Here is a 15,446-nt window from a genome sequence, read left to right on the forward strand (position 1 = left end):
CAGAAGCAGCGTACGCATGCACACACCCCCAGATGTGTTTAGTTTAGCCCTGCTGTTCCTTCTTGCTTTCTCTATAACTGCCAATATTAAAGAATAAATTTTGTTCTCATCCAGTGTCTTGCTCCCCTCCTTTCCTTGCTCACAACCCTAATATCTATTCATATAATCACAGAATAGTTTGGGTCAGAAGGGACCTGAAAGACCATCTAGTTCCAACCCCCTGCCATGGGCAAGGACACCTCCCACCAGACCAGGTTGCTCAAAGCCCCATCCAGCCTGGCCTTGAACACTGCCAGGGAGGGGGCAGCCACAGCTTCTCTGGGCAACCTCTTCCAGTGCCTCACCACCCTCACAGTGAAGAATTTCTTCCTAAAAAGATCTCCCTGCACCTCCACATTGTGTGAAAACACACTTATCTCTCTAGATGAAGAGCAAAAGGGTAGGAATTCCTGTTTGAATATTACTAAAATTTACAGAAGTCACCAGGATGGTAACATACAGTATGAATGATGCCACCCAAAGAGGAGGAAAAATGCTGCAGTCCTTCCTCACCCAAGATTCGCAGTAGCATCACTGGGACACTTGCTTCAGCAACAGCTTGTACAAATGACACCTAAAAAAAATTTACACGGAATATAAATTGACTTTATGACATAACAAATAATATTTAATATATAGCATTGAATGCATACACATCAATATCAGTGCTGTAACAACAAAACAGAACTCGTAAAATTAGCAGCAGTTTTTTGCAAGTACAAAAATACACATTTTTTTCAGAACATATATAATAGCAAAATTTATCAGGATATATTATACAAACTCAAAGCATTTAGATAATGCATTACTTTTAATATATTATACGATGTTTTAGATGCTGCATAATAAAATTACATGTGTTCTGCTTGCAATAATACATAATGCCATTTACAGCAATGTTAAACTATTCACAACTGAAACACGAACAGAACAGCCAACGAAGCACAATAAATGAAACACACAGAGTTGCGAGGTGTTAGTTACAAGCTTCGGCGGATCTCTTTACGTATTTTTGAGCTTATCATTTTCTTTCTCTTGCAGCATGAAAGAAATAACTACACCTATCAAACATACCTTATAAACATACAGAAAACAATACACTTACTCCTTGGAGGACAATGAAGGTAATACCTATCAGTTTCAGAACAGTAGTATAATACCACAGTTATGGAATCTATGCTGACTTTGCACGCTACATCAAAACCACAAAGGACTGGGACTCACATCCGCAAGGCTCAACACACGAGTGGTCAAGGGGAGAGGCCCAGCAGGTAACCTGCTGCCCTGGCAGGCTCAGAGAACAGGGGCGCTGCTCTTGGTTACCTCCTGGGACCCTTCCGGATTTTCAGGAGATTTCTGTTTTCTTGCTTTTTAGCAATTTTTATCATTCTTACAAATGTTCTTGCAAAGCTTTATGTGGGAACGCTACTCAGACGGTTTCCCAAAAAAAAGAAAACCTGTGAATCTGGGGACTGCTCAATTAAATTTGAACAACGTGGATATTAAACTTAAAATGAACACACATTAACACCAAAGGCATTTTCTTTATGGTGTTTATTTTAAGTGTTAAGATTCCTCCGCAAAAAAGCTTTGGTCAGTCTCTTCAAACTTTGGATTGCTGTAATGCTCTTCTAGACCTCCTCTTTGATCTTGGATCATGCAGTCTGTCTCTTCCTGTGACTTTCAGAGGTAATGGCTGAATGTCAGGCTTAATCAAATAGCTGTCAACTCCATCAGTAGGCTTCAGGGGCGCTGGCCTGCTGTTGGGCTCCACCAAGCCCCCCTCAGCCAAAGTGTTGGTAGGCTGTGGAGATGGTGGCAACTTGGTGGGTGTAACCAAATAGTCATCAGCCGTTTCAGTGGCAGTGTCTTCGTGTTTCTTTAGCGACTGAAAAGTGCTATCGAAAGGGGAGGAGGTTTCAGTTGGGGTAAACACAGATTGGTCTGAAAACTGAGAGAAAGCACTGTCCAGAGAGCTCATCGACGACACAGACGGAGATGTCCCAGGAGAAGACAGGCTAGAAGAGCTAAATCCTGAGCAAATATTTAATCCCTCTGGTGTTGGAGGCAGAAGGCAATGGGACAAGTCTTTCTTTTCAATGTTTTGGTTTGTGTTGTCACTTTTACCAATGTTAATCCCTATAATCAAGCTCTGATTGATAAGCTTTTGCCCTTCCATCTGCAATGACCGAAGCTGACGGAGATAGTCTTCATCTTCATGAGACAGGACAACATCACAGCTGGCTTTGCGTGTTGCCTTCTCATGACCATCACCAACGCGGGCGAAGCTGGGGGCGAGGAGGCCAATTGTGGGCTCTGAGGAGCGCCTGTGCCTCCTCAAGGTTTTGAGAGAGCCTGAGGTAGCTGCTGAAGAGAAGCCCAGTGCACTGGAGCGGAGAGGCTCATTCTTGGAGTTTTCTTGTGACGAAAACTTATGGTGTACATCAACAGAAATTGTCAACTGTTTTGATTTGCTTTTACTTTGCATTTCATCCACCTCCGTCTGCTCCGCATCACCGTCGCTCAGAGTGAAGACAGACTCCCTGCTCCTGTTATCCTGGTCTCGGTTCTTAATCCAGTCGCTAGAAGAAGAGTCAGCTTCATCGTTTGCCTCATTTTCCAGGCTGTCGTAGGAAGAGTCATTCAGATGGAGAGAAGCAGCATCTGCAAGGACAAACCAAGTGTTAACACAGCAGTGACTGAACCACCCTGCTGACAAGCAACTGCTTTTTTTTTTTTTTTTGGCAACTGTCCTTAACTTTCAGAAGCATTTGCCCTTTAAAGATTCTTCAAGCAGAAATGCCAATAATTTCAGAAAAAATTACTAATTTTGAATGGAGAAACTGAAATGAGTGCTAAGTTGCAGTTCAGTCAAGAAACAGCATAATGGCACAAATAAGGGTTAGGTTTTTTGTGTTGTGGTTTTTTTTAAGTGGGGAACTTTAGTAGTAGGTAATCCAGCTGTAAACAATAACTTACATGCTGTATATTGAATAAGTAATTTATTGAATTTTTCTTTTTGCTATTGAATATTGAGAGCAATATTTAACCTTTCTTCCCTTCTTTCAGACAAATGAAGAAAACAGGGCATGCTTTGTATTTTTATGGTCTTCCAGAAAATACAGTATTTTTAAGAGCAACACTATGAAGAATATTCTAGTCTCAGTTTAAACAGGCTCATTTCCACTGAGCAGTGCACACGTGGGCCCTATCCTGTATATGCGATAATTGAAATTACATTAAATGTCTTTTGCTCTGGCCCGTGCTAAGCTGATTTGCCTCACATTTGCAGCAGACAGAGTTCACGCATGGGCAGTCACCATGCCTCAGTGCGTGCCTGAAAACTTGTTCAGCTGCCATAACCCTCTGTGGGTTTGAGCTCTCTGTCCCAGCATCTCCCAGCACAGCAGATCCCATGTGCTTCCACTCTTGGGGAGGAGGTAGGCCAAATTTCACTGGATTTCACAAAATTTCACTGGAGGCAGAGCATGAAGAGTTTGGGATGGCCACACTGAGCCAGCCTGGCATGCCCGAGCAGCGCCATTCCCACTTTCAGTACAGGCCAGCTGTGCCAAAATTTATTTTATAGAAATGCTGCATTAGAAATATTTTAAGGAGAGACTCAAAACTCCAGTCAAAACCAACACTGTCACAGAGTTGGAGAGAAAAAGAGCATTAATGTTATTCTGGATTGCTCTGCCAACTAGTCTGTCAGACATTTTCAGTCACCAGTTCCATGATTTTTCACTGCTAGTAGCAGAATCTGGATGTCCCATTGAAACTGGAGATCTCTCACTTTTCATGATGAAGAATAGGCATTTTCACCCCTAATACAATGGTGCGACGGCTGTATTATAACCATTGTGGATCACTGACTTCCCAGTGTTGATCAATGACATTCTGGGAAAACAGAGGCTGGGGCAGAAATTCTAAACTTGTGGTGAAACCTTCTCCAGATTTTTTTCTTTCTTTTTCTCTGTTTCCCCTCCCCTCCTTTTTTAACATAGTGTCTCAGATGACTGGAACAGGAGCAAGGGATTCTTTGGAAGAGCATTTTGTGATACGGTCCAGGTCTATGGTAAGTTGCATCAGTGAATATCACCAACACTTTGGGCAAAGGAAAGAGAACAGCAGTATCTGGGAACACCACATGAAGAGCAAACAGCATTCTTCCATGGAATATACCAGATTTTTTTGCCTGGCTGACTTTAGCTGTCTAACAGGATCAAAACATCATCTGTATTACCTGAGCTGTTCTCTCTCTTGCACGTCATCAGTATTTCTCCAAAGAGGGAAGTAATTTCCTCTCCAAAAATCCGGCAGCAATTCTCAGTGAGGAACTGTACCAGACTAGAAATCTGCAACAAAGCAATGGGAGAGAGATGTCCTGTCAGATTGTCCATTATTCCACTCAGGGCAAGCTCACCATATGGATAAGGAATAGGAGCAAACTGCCCATCCACGATGAGCCCCCTGACAGGCAGGAGCTCCTCTCCAGACCTCCTGGGCCTGAGGAAAACAGCCAGACACAGCTAAAATCTCCCAGTATACATCCTTGCATACATCTTTTCCATTTCTACTCTGTCCTCTTTTGAGGTCATGACAACCAGAGATCTTTTTGATGAGAGAAGTACTTTGCTAATACACTGGGCATTGCTTTATGACCTCCCTCCCCTTCTTCCAGGCAGATTAAGAGAAGGGATCATTGAACATTTCTGCAGCCCTGCTAAGAGGACAAGTCCTGATATGAAGAGGTGCTGACTGTTTTCACGTTTGTAACCAATGGCCCAGTTGAACAGGATGAAGGATGGCTTGGTTTTTTACCACATTGCAGTGTCTCTTACCTTTTTCGTAAATTCACTTTCTATATCAGGAGTGGAGGAAACAGGAGGCCAGAGCAAGCTAGGTGCAATGCAGATAGCCAGATTAAATGCATTCATCTGGTTCTCTTCAGATCGCATCTCTATACCATGCAGTACTCCAAAGATGTAACGTAAGAGAACAACATTAGCTCTGGGGAGCTGGTCTATTAACCTGAAAACATATACAAATGTAATTCTTCAAATTAGTGACTGGACAAAATAAAACTATTTTCCATAGATACACATGAGTCAAGATAATGAAAATACAGAAACAGGGTAACATGGTCCACTAATTAAACCAGGGAGTGTGTCAAAGAAATGTGCTTGCTCAGCTGCTTTCCCTCACTGTGACACATCTCTGAACAGTTTTCTGGGAGGACAGAAAACGCCCTAACACATAATTAAAACTACACTGTCAAACTAATGAACCGAGTACAATGTATAGCACGAAACTGCATTTCACCTAAGTTGCCTGATAATTCACTGTTCACTTAACCAAACAGTTCAGCTGTCTCTCCATGCCATCTAGTTGCCATAAGTATACATGTATGTAAGTATGCGTGAGGTCAGCTAGTGACCACAGCTCTGTTTCCCATGACATAAACTTTGCCCACTTTCTGTTTTATGTCACCTGCGAGGGTGGAGGCTTCCCTTGTCACTATGCTCCAGTATTTCATTCACACTTCCATCTCGGCTTCAAAATGGTCACTAAAATTTGAGATGAATGAGGGGGAATATATGAGGAACTGGCTTCAGCTACCCCTTCACCCAGGATGTTAAAGTGCCGTGTGGATGACTTTGGATTTGGTATCAGGCAGAAATCCAGGTCTTGGACAGCATATTTATAAATACTACAAAGATTTTCTTTTTTCATGAAAGGACACTTAATTTATTCACTGGTATCCACAAAAGGCAGAAAATTAGGATAGAAAAGAATTGGAAAATTATCCCATACAGGCAATCGCTTAAGTATATACGTAAGTTTGAATGCTCTGTCACATACAAAGACATTTTTAGCATCTATTTTTTAAAAATTTAATTGTAAGGTGAATATTTGGGTTTCTTCATTCTGGAATACAAATTAACAGGAAAAGACTACAAAGAATATAAATAACTTTACCTTTGGATGCTTCTTATCTTCTCTTCATTATTTCCTTGATCCATCACAGAGACCCACTTATCACAGAGCTGGGATGACAAAATGCTGCCTGGGATGTTGCGAAGAAAATCCTTATCAAGAGAAAAGGAGAACAAAACACATGAACAGCTGTTCTAGAGCGCGGGAGGGAGTTGGAATAAGATGCAGATACAAGACGATATATCAGTAGGACAGCACTAGCTGACAAGCATCTTGTTCCACACAGCAACCAAACCCAGCAGCAAATCATCTGAGATAAAGAAGTACTTTGGATCATGCTTAAAGTGAATATTTTCCTGCCCTTTCTTCACCCTTTCTTGTCAAAATAGAGGTATTTGAATGTTTCATTTGCTATTGCTGAACTGAAAAATCTGCAGTGGGACCAGTTATTTTGATGCTGCATAATGTCTGTCTTTACTTATCACTTAACTTCATCTGTAGTCCCCGTTTCTTCTCCTTAGCTGACAAACTCCAGTGCCTCCAGACCACAAGCACTCCAAGGCACCCCTACCTGCCTTCCCCTAACCAATCCCTTTTGGTAATGGAGTACTTACACTACTGATGGATACTCTTGCTGCTCTTGTTTCCTAATACCTCAACCACTGGTGGACAAACTGTTGCAACTTGCAGCTAGACCAAATCCTGGCTTCCCAAACAAGCTCAGGTAAGGGAAGCCATGATGCACATGAATAACACATTTGCTCTTACATGGTAACTCTTATAAATGCTAAGCAATTGCCCCTCAGTGAAACTGCTACCATGGGATGAGTATTGCATACCAGCACTTTGCATGGTGCACTTGTCCCGCCCTAAATGCACTGGGCACTAAATCCATGATTAGGAAAGTAATTGTGTAAGTCTCATCCATGAAAACCTCTCACATGGGAGCAAGAGAAATGGCTTTCTACAATAAAAATATTCCACTGAAGCAGTGCTTGCTTGAGAATGGAGACTACTATTTCTTTTACGCAAAAGCTACACATAAACAGATGCACTGTACTAAAATGTGAAAAGAAATACGCTGATCCTCCTAGTAGCTGAAATTTTATTGAAGGCTTGAGATGCTTTTGGACAAGGAACACTGTTTTTAATGTACAAGTCTGTAAGAAAAGATAATGCATGAAAAAATGAATCCAAATATTTTGGGCAACAGTATACACTCGCTAGGGTCTGTAGTGTAGGGTGTTACTGATGAGTAAGGAAACAGGTCTGCAAACCTGCCTTTCTAGTATTTCGCTGATTTCAAGCAGAGATAAAAAGAGCAACAGGACCAGATTGTAGCTGAGACCTCAGGAAAGCTGGCCTCAAAACTAGCTGGCTAGTCCTCTTCCCCATCCTAAATCAGTGGTAGCCTTCCTTGGAGATCCTCACAGTGTTAATGCGCCAGCCCATTCTTCTTAATTCAACCCACCAAGGCCTCTTTGGGTCTGTCCTGGGGAAAAAGTCCTACTTGTTTGTTTGTGCCCGGGATCTGCGCTCCTCTCACCTAAAGAGGGGGGAAGGAATGTTCTTCACATACCTTAAACAAAGATGCTGTCACAAAAATGGATTCACAAGCTAAGTCCACTTCAGCGCCTGAATCAAGCTTTTCCTTGAGCTCTTTGCAGGTTTTTGCACTTCCAGAGCGTCTGAAAATACCCTCGGTGGAAGGGCCCTCTTGGTAAAGGAGGGAAAGCATGTCCTAAACAAAATTAAAAGGCAGTGAGGCTTTTTCAGAAATGCATTTTATTGTCTAGTGCCATTAAAATGTAGTTTTGCCACTTCTGCCAGAGGTGAAAACCTCTGAGTCCTAAAAAAGCTCACAAATCAAACCCAAGTCAAGGCTCACCCTCCAAGCCACACCAAATTGCACAGCTAAGCTGTGGTCTGGGGCACTGATTTTGGAAAACATCCCCTTAGAAATACTGTGCTGTCACTGCTGAGCACTAACCTCCTGGATGATCTTCTAGGACCTGCACAAGTTTTAGCCAAGTCTTTTAAATATATAAACACTGTGGTATGGGAAAAGGAGAGTGGTCTACCTAATGCAAAGCTCTGCACCTGACAGAGGCCTCAGCCAGACAACAGTTTGCAGGATGATACAAGACCCTCACTACTCATCAGTGTGTTCAATATTATCATCAACCAGAGATGAAGACTTCTGTTCCATGCCTGATGTCTGAAAAAAATGAGATTTTTATCCAGCTGGAAAGTGCTTTGTTTATTAATATCTATCCCTGCTTCTGACCTGAGTCAGATTTTTGCCCATTTTGCTTCTTGTGAGTGGTATCGTACTCTGCAAGCAGCACAGGGCTGTTAGTGGGACCACTGCTGGGCCAAGGTGCTCCCACCTAGAAGGTCACCCAGAGGAGGCTAAAGCTTGACTTATGGCTCCTCTGAAGCCAACGAGGCTGCAATGGAGTAAACAGGTAGGCAGCTCACTACATGAGACATTTAAAAGGAAAGGGAAAACATGCAGATTCCTGCCTAGCTTCTAAAATAACAGGAGAGCCTGATTTCTGCTGCTAAATATGAGAGGAAAACAAGCAGAAAAGAAAACGCTGAAATCAGAGGCCTCTCCTGAGGTAGTATGTATGTATTTTCCATCTGCTTAATTCTGTGTGATTGTCTCTCAGACATGCTGGTCACCTCTCCCAGGCCTGCTCCAAGCAATGTGGAATTTGTCATGTTCATCTCTTCCAAAGGGGAAGCATGTGCAGACTGTCTCTGGGATGGCGTGGATGCGCACAGTGGTCTGAGGACCAAGTTATCAAAAGAGACGGCAAGAAAAGGGACACTGCGGGAGAGTCTGTCATCATTAAACTGAGTTACTGTAACAGTAATGGCCAAGCAGTGGGGTTTGGTGACTCTCCTTGTCTGGGCTGTGGGGTAGGTCTTCCTGACACACAGCACTGCAAGTAAGTCTAATGGAAACTATTATTTTTACTTTTCTTCTTTAACATTTCTTTCTCGCTCTTGCAGAACTTGAAAGCTGAGCATTCATGTAAGTGCAGGAGGAGCACCTTCATGGCAGTAGGACTCATGTCAGCATTTCCATTTTCTTTGCAGGGATTTAGAGGTCTGCTGTCAAAACAGGCTGAGTCCCACAGCACAGGATCTTAGCGCATGAACAAATGCTTTGAAAATATATTTTGAATAAAATACCCACAAGATAAAACTGGGAAGCCCCTCTTAAAGTAGTAAACCCAGACAAAATTACACGAATGAAGCTAATGGTGTAAGCCAATTCAGTGTGGCAATGGCTAAAAGAGAGCCCTTCAGCTGTGAAACCAAGTTTGAGGCTCTGAAGCAGAGATATCAGTCTTGCCTGCAGCATTCACCCCTGATATTTTCCTTCTCTTGCAAGTAAATCCTATACAGTCCCTCAGATGCAGTATTCTATTCTCCAGAGATGCTGCATGAAATCAAAGTTATATTTCGTGGCATAAACACGGTGTTTAAGATGCAAAGCACCAAGCTGTGATTCTATGCTTAGTAACTCTTGTTTTTTTCAGATAAAATTTACTAATATTTATGTTTTGGAGACATTTCTGAAGTGCAGCACTGGCTCATCTCTCAAACAGAGAGAATGAAGGACCAGGTTCTTACAGAGTCCATCTCTGGAGAGATTATTTAAATAATGTAAATGATAAAAATGCACACTTTTCCCTCAAAAGAAAATAACAAACACACACTGTTAAAAGACCTGAAAAGTCCTGGTATGATTCACTATTCAGGCAGTGATAAAGCAGCACATCAAGCACAAGCTTAGGAGCCAAACCATCTCTTCCTGTAAACTGGTGTAACCCCACTGATTTCAGTGGGGTTTGGCCAAGTTGTTCCAGATGAAAGTCAGGCTATCAGGATGAGGGGCCCAATCCTCCCACTCTGTAAACGTTGCTGCATTGACAACAGGGCAGCCTTCAGTCCTGGCCAAAAATGCCACACATCTGCCTTAATTATGCCTAGGAATGGGCTCTAGGACAACCTTTTTCATGTTCCTACACCAGTTTTGAGAGCACCCACAGCACTAGTGCTCCCTTGAGACAGAATGAAAAGATGCTCCTCCAGCCTCTGCCTTTCCATCTATTTTTGCAGTGGTGCTGTCAGATCAAAAATGAGGACCCAGAGTGCTTGTGTGCCACGGGATGCCTTCAAGAAAGACTCTGAAACCATCTGCTTAAGGGCAGGTAGCACCTGTATGCACGCGTGGGCTGTCTATATGGGACAGCAGATGCCACATTTACTGAGCTGCAGATTTTACAGAGATCTCTGAAGCAGTTTAAAAAGTATGTGTGAACATGGCATTTATTTACACTGTGTAAGTGAGGACTGGTTAGTGAGAGATGATGAGGGGACTGGAGCATCTCTCTTATGAGGAAAGGCTGAGAGCCTGGAGAAGAGAAGACTAAGAGGGGACCTTATCAATGCTTACAAATATCTAAAGGGTGGGTGTCAAGAGGATGGGGCCAGGCTCTTTTCAGTGGTGCCCAGCGACAGGACAAGGGGCAACGGGCACAAACTGGAGTGCAGGAAGTTCCGCCTCAACATGAGGAAAAACTTCTTTACTCTGAGGGTGACAGAGCACTGGAACAGGCTGCCCAGGGAGGCTGTGGAGTCTCCTTCCCTGGAGATATTTAAAACCTACCCAGACATGATCCTGTGTAATCTGCTCTAGGAGAACCTCCTTTGGCAGGGGGGTTGGACTAGATGATCTCCAGAGGTCCCAACCCCTAACATTCTGTGATTCTGTGATTCTGTGGTTAGGGAACCAGCCTTATAGCACGGGCTATAAAGAAAAACCAGCCCAGAGCAGCAGACTGATCACATGCATTTCTCAAGCTGTTTGTTATTAACCAGGCCTGACCACAGCATATGTTAAAAACCAAAGTTCTTGCTGAGAACCACAAATGAGGTTTCCTTCTGGTTTCTCTGCTTGGGTAATTTCAGTGTCCCATTTACAAAGTGTCCCCATGTTCTCATTCACTACACAAAGAAATTCCACTGCTGTAAGAGCCAGCCCTGAGCCTGGGACTCACCAAGAGTGGCTTGGGCAGGTTGTCATCCTCACAGATGGCTGTTAGCAAGAGGCCAAAGAGCTTCCCAGGAGCAGCAGATGTTGAGGAGAGGGGTGCATTGTCCAAGTGAGTGCCTGGGCCACGCCAAAAAGCCCAATTTATGATAGATCTTTTCCTTTTAAATGACTTTTGGCTTAAGTCTGGGAAAAGAGAAAGGTGTTTATTAGAAGAAATGCATTTCAATTCTAATTCCAGTATTTGTTTTGCGGTGGTTGCTATGGTTTTAAAGGAAAAAATGTCATGAACTCAACCAGCTCCTTGGCATCCGGCTCAGCTTAATCCACCATGCACATACCTGTGCGTGTGTGTGTGGAGAATGTGCTGCCTTACCCATGCTCTTAAGAGGATCACCAGGATCTGCACTGCACTGGTGACCACAGCCTCAGCACTTACCACAAAGTGCAGGATGGAAAACCCCAGCCCACTGACTTCACACTGAGCTGGACTGTGTTAACTAACTCATTTCCCACCCACAGGTGTGAAACCACAGACCTTCTTTGGAAAACAATAATACATAAACACCACTGCCCTTGCCTTGGCTTGCTGTCCGGAGGCATCCTAGGTCCCCTGGCTTTGCAGGAGAGCACCCGCTCTCCCCACAAGTAACACCCAAGAATCAACTAATGGGTTGAGGTGTTTTCAGACCAGGAAAAGTTTCTGCCTTTGCTCTCTTCTCCGCAAAGCAAGCACACCATTCGTGTCCTCACTCCAAGCATTTGCTGACCATGGCTCAGGGACGGTGTCTGCCCTTTAATCAACGCCTTCCAGATGGCATTTCAGCATGATGCCAACACACTGATGGGCTCTGTTTGTCTTCATTTATTTCAATGTAAAGAACACCATTAACTGAAGCTCTTATCTGTGGTGTATAGAGAAGGAAATACTGGCACTGGGATACAAAAAGGGTGGTTTTCATATGACCTTTCTCAACATCAGCCAGTGTAAAGTCTTCTTAACAGCACGGACTACTGCTAAGGGTGGGTTGAGACTGTTTATGATGAAAATGCTAACTGGGAAAAACTTACTCTGATATTTTATTCCTTTTCTAGGTGTTTTCAAAGTCAGTCAGCTTTGATTTCATAGAATCATAGAATCATTCAGGTTGGAAAAGACCTTTGAGATCATCGAGTCCAACCATCAACCCTACTCTACCAAGTACGCTCCTAATGGACAAAAGCAAAGTCAGTTTAGTCAGTAGCCAGCATTTAGTTGCTTGACAACCCTATGCACCTTTCTATTAGCTGGTTCTTCCACCTGGTCAAACATTTTGCTTTCTGTTGTTGTGGAGGGCAGAGGGTAGAAGCAAGGTTTGCAGAAGTAAGGATTGTGGCATAATATCAGATTTTCCTCTCCTATATTTTACTACATTTGTTTTTTAGCCCAAATAGTGATTTTTTCTATACACCATTCCATTCTAGGAGATAATGCTCCCTTTGGGAATGGGTGGAAGTCTTTTCATTAGAGGCTTATGGGATGAAAAGTTACAGTTTAACTCAAAATGTGAACATATGAATGTGAAAGCCTGATGAAAAATTATTTTCATAAAAATTAATAAGGAGGATATACATTTTAAGCAGTCCAAAGATTACTGAAATATAAGCTTGGCAGTGTCTAAGGCTTTACTTAACACGTCATATTTTGGGAGAACATAACTAACCTATAACTTTCAAAGTTACTTTTTTTTCTTTCAGATGAGCTGGATATTAGCACATGAATATTATTTGCTTCACTTGGAGTTCTATTCACACAACAGCAAATACATATTGGTGTTTTCTTCTGGCAACCCTGTAGATATCAGTGGAAGTAAAAATTAAGGAGAGATGCTATTTTGGAGAATAAGGACTAGCAGAAGTGGAAAAAAAAAGGCAGTCTTAAAATTTGGAACTTTTCTTAGTTTCTCGCTATTTGCTCCACTCTTAAAAGCCGTGGCTCAAACTGACAATGTGAGCAAGGGGTAATTGTGATTAATTGCAGTTCTCTCCTGGGACAGGAAGGAAATCTTAATCAGTGTTCTTCAACATACCAGGGCAGAAACCAATAACTAGAGTCCAGCTACAAACTGCCATGTCACAAAACTAACATTCACTGAACAACAGGAAAACTCATCCTTTTCATATCCCCTTTTCTAAGGAGGTTGAGAATTCTTAAGGTAAAGAGCAGATGAGAAGGGGAGGATGTACACTTTCTTCTCTTGAACCTGTGCAAGATTACAACACTAGGAGAAGCCCAGCCTCCTCTCAGCCAAGACAGATGCCAATTATTGCTCTGCAGAAGTACTTCCATACAAAAACATCAGGGCCTTGCTCTGGTGGATTATTCTGGGACAGAATCAGAATAAAAACAATACTTCATTGGTTGTAGATCTTGCTCAGAGCTCACAGCAGTCATCTGTTCTGCTCACATTTTACATGCAGGCAATTTCTATTCATAGGTAGTGCCCCAGCCATGCAAGTGGCATTTCCTCTTCTTGCAAACTAATCAGAAACTTCTAAATAAAACCTCAGATCTATTTAACAACATAGCACCCTTTCTGATCAAACCCCTAACTGTCAAACAGATTTCAAAGACCTCTTTTCTGTATTGAGACCAACTTGTTGAAATTTTGCTTTCTCTTTTAACAGATGATTAAATAATAATTTGGATTACAGACTAGTCACTGACAGCCATCAGTTCTTTCAAGTTAAACTTTAAGCAAATCAGTATTTACAATGCTTTTTAGATGTGTACTGATGAGCATTACTTAATGGCTATGTTTGACTGGTAGGTGACCATTCCGGTTACATGCTGAAAGGCTGCAGGAGAGGCAACAGAAACACTCCAGTTCTTCCACGCAGTAAATTCTTCTGTACTTTTTTTAACTGTCCTGCCAGGACAGCTGATGCAACTCCACCACCACAGTTGGTGTCAACACCGCTACTTATTTGACATCACGGCCAGTTGTCAGTCATGTCTGCCTGTCAACACCTACAACACTGCCTAACCATGGTGCACGCTGGTACAACTGGGCAGCTACCCCTTGCTGCTTCCAGAAGGGACAGCACGTCCAGCACAGCAGTATCAGCACAGGGAAATGATGGGAGGGAGGATAGCACAGCGTGTGTGCCATGAAATGCAGGGTTACAGACTCTGTTCCCTGTAAATTTGCTCTGTATGTGGTAGTGTGCCTAGTGGTTACCTAACAACAACACAGACTGTGGCTTGCTGAGAAGATGAGTCCAAAGCCAGATCATAGCCTTGGCTTGCACACAGGTACCCTTCACCATTTTCCAAAATCAAAGTAGGTGAGAAGGAGTTAGGAAGAGCACAATGACTAGCCCTGTATGCAAGATAATGTGCTTTGCAAGCAGCCAGACCTATACATCACTTCAAAAGTTTTATCTGATGAAAGCAGGAAAGGTGAATGGACTAAAAGCCTCCTTCTCCCACTTAGCGCAGCCCCTGTGCAAGACTTGCAGGCTGCCCCACAGCCAGCCTCACCTCCCCTCCCGCGGCTTGCACAGCACCGATGACAACACATCTGCATTAGAACTTTACAGGCCTGATTTGCATTTCTATTTTCTCTTGCCAGTCAACGTCAGCTGCCAAGTGGGGCCTGTAAACCTAATTACACCCCTTTGCTAGATTGCCTCATTCTTAAAATATGCCATGAAGTAATATATGATACAAATTTCTGGGAAGGGGGGGATGAAGGCATGTGGAAAGGAAATTAATTTATATAAAATGCAATCAATTTCCGGAATATTTTGTAATAGACACTGGTATAGCCTTGCTATATTTAATTTCTAAAAACGTTACAAATGGGCTTTATTCATACATTGTAGGAGATCTTAGCTCTTGGGGAGTGCACAGGATAACAGTACGCATGTTACTTTTATTATTATAAGATCATTAATAGTGAAGTAGGGCAGAGTTCCTAACTGAGCTGAGTATGCCAGTGTGTCAAGCACAATAAAAACACATCATGGGATGCATCCTTGCCCTACAGATTTTTTAGTCCAATGCCCCAATCCTGTAAAGATCTCCTTGTTTGTTTACTCATGAGCAGTGAGCAGCCATTGTGTCACTGACAACAGAGTGCGAAACAGAGAGCAGGTGCTCATATTTTTGCAGCATCAAGGCCAAAGGCAGAAGAAAATATTAGTGTCTTCATTTTACTCAAAGAGAACTGAAACAAAGAAGTTGTATTTGCTCACTTCATCTAGGTACTTAAGTACATGCCTAGGCTTTGCCACGTGAGGGTTCCACTAAGGCAGGTGTGTAGTCCTAAGTACCTTGTTGAGATAAAGGATGCTGCCAAACGTTGCCTGGGAACTCTGTGCTGAAGTCAAGCCTTGACTCCTGAACTGTAAA

At 42.7% G+C, this 15,446-nt stretch overlaps 1 protein-coding gene across 2 annotated transcripts in view; it reads right to left on the reverse strand.

Moving 5' to 3' along the window:
- Positions 1–1,642: 1,642 nt before the first annotated feature.
- ARHGAP20 (Rho GTPase activating protein 20) overlaps positions 1,643–15,446 on the reverse strand; it is a 62,539-nt gene continuing 48,735 nt past the window's right edge. For both annotated transcript variants that reach the window (XM_086481797.1, XM_086481796.1), the window contains exons 10-15: positions 11,058–11,236; positions 7,559–7,720; positions 6,022–6,131; positions 4,884–5,073; positions 4,286–4,397; positions 1,643–2,703 (exon numbers count right to left, since the gene is read on the reverse strand). In XM_086481797.1, the coding sequence (XP_086337923.1) occupies positions 1,643–2,703; positions 4,286–4,397; positions 4,884–5,073; positions 6,022–6,131; positions 7,559–7,720; positions 11,058–11,236 (1,814 nt within the window). The remainder of the gene's footprint in view (positions 2,704–4,285; positions 4,398–4,883; positions 5,074–6,021; positions 6,132–7,558; positions 7,721–11,057; positions 11,237–15,446) is intronic.

Source organism: Leptosomus discolor, chromosome 1 (genome assembly GCF_034619465.1).
Source record: "Leptosomus discolor isolate bLepDis1 chromosome 1, bLepDis1.hap2, whole genome shotgun sequence".
NCBI lineage: Eukaryota > Metazoa > Chordata > Aves > Leptosomiformes > Leptosomidae > Leptosomus > Leptosomus discolor.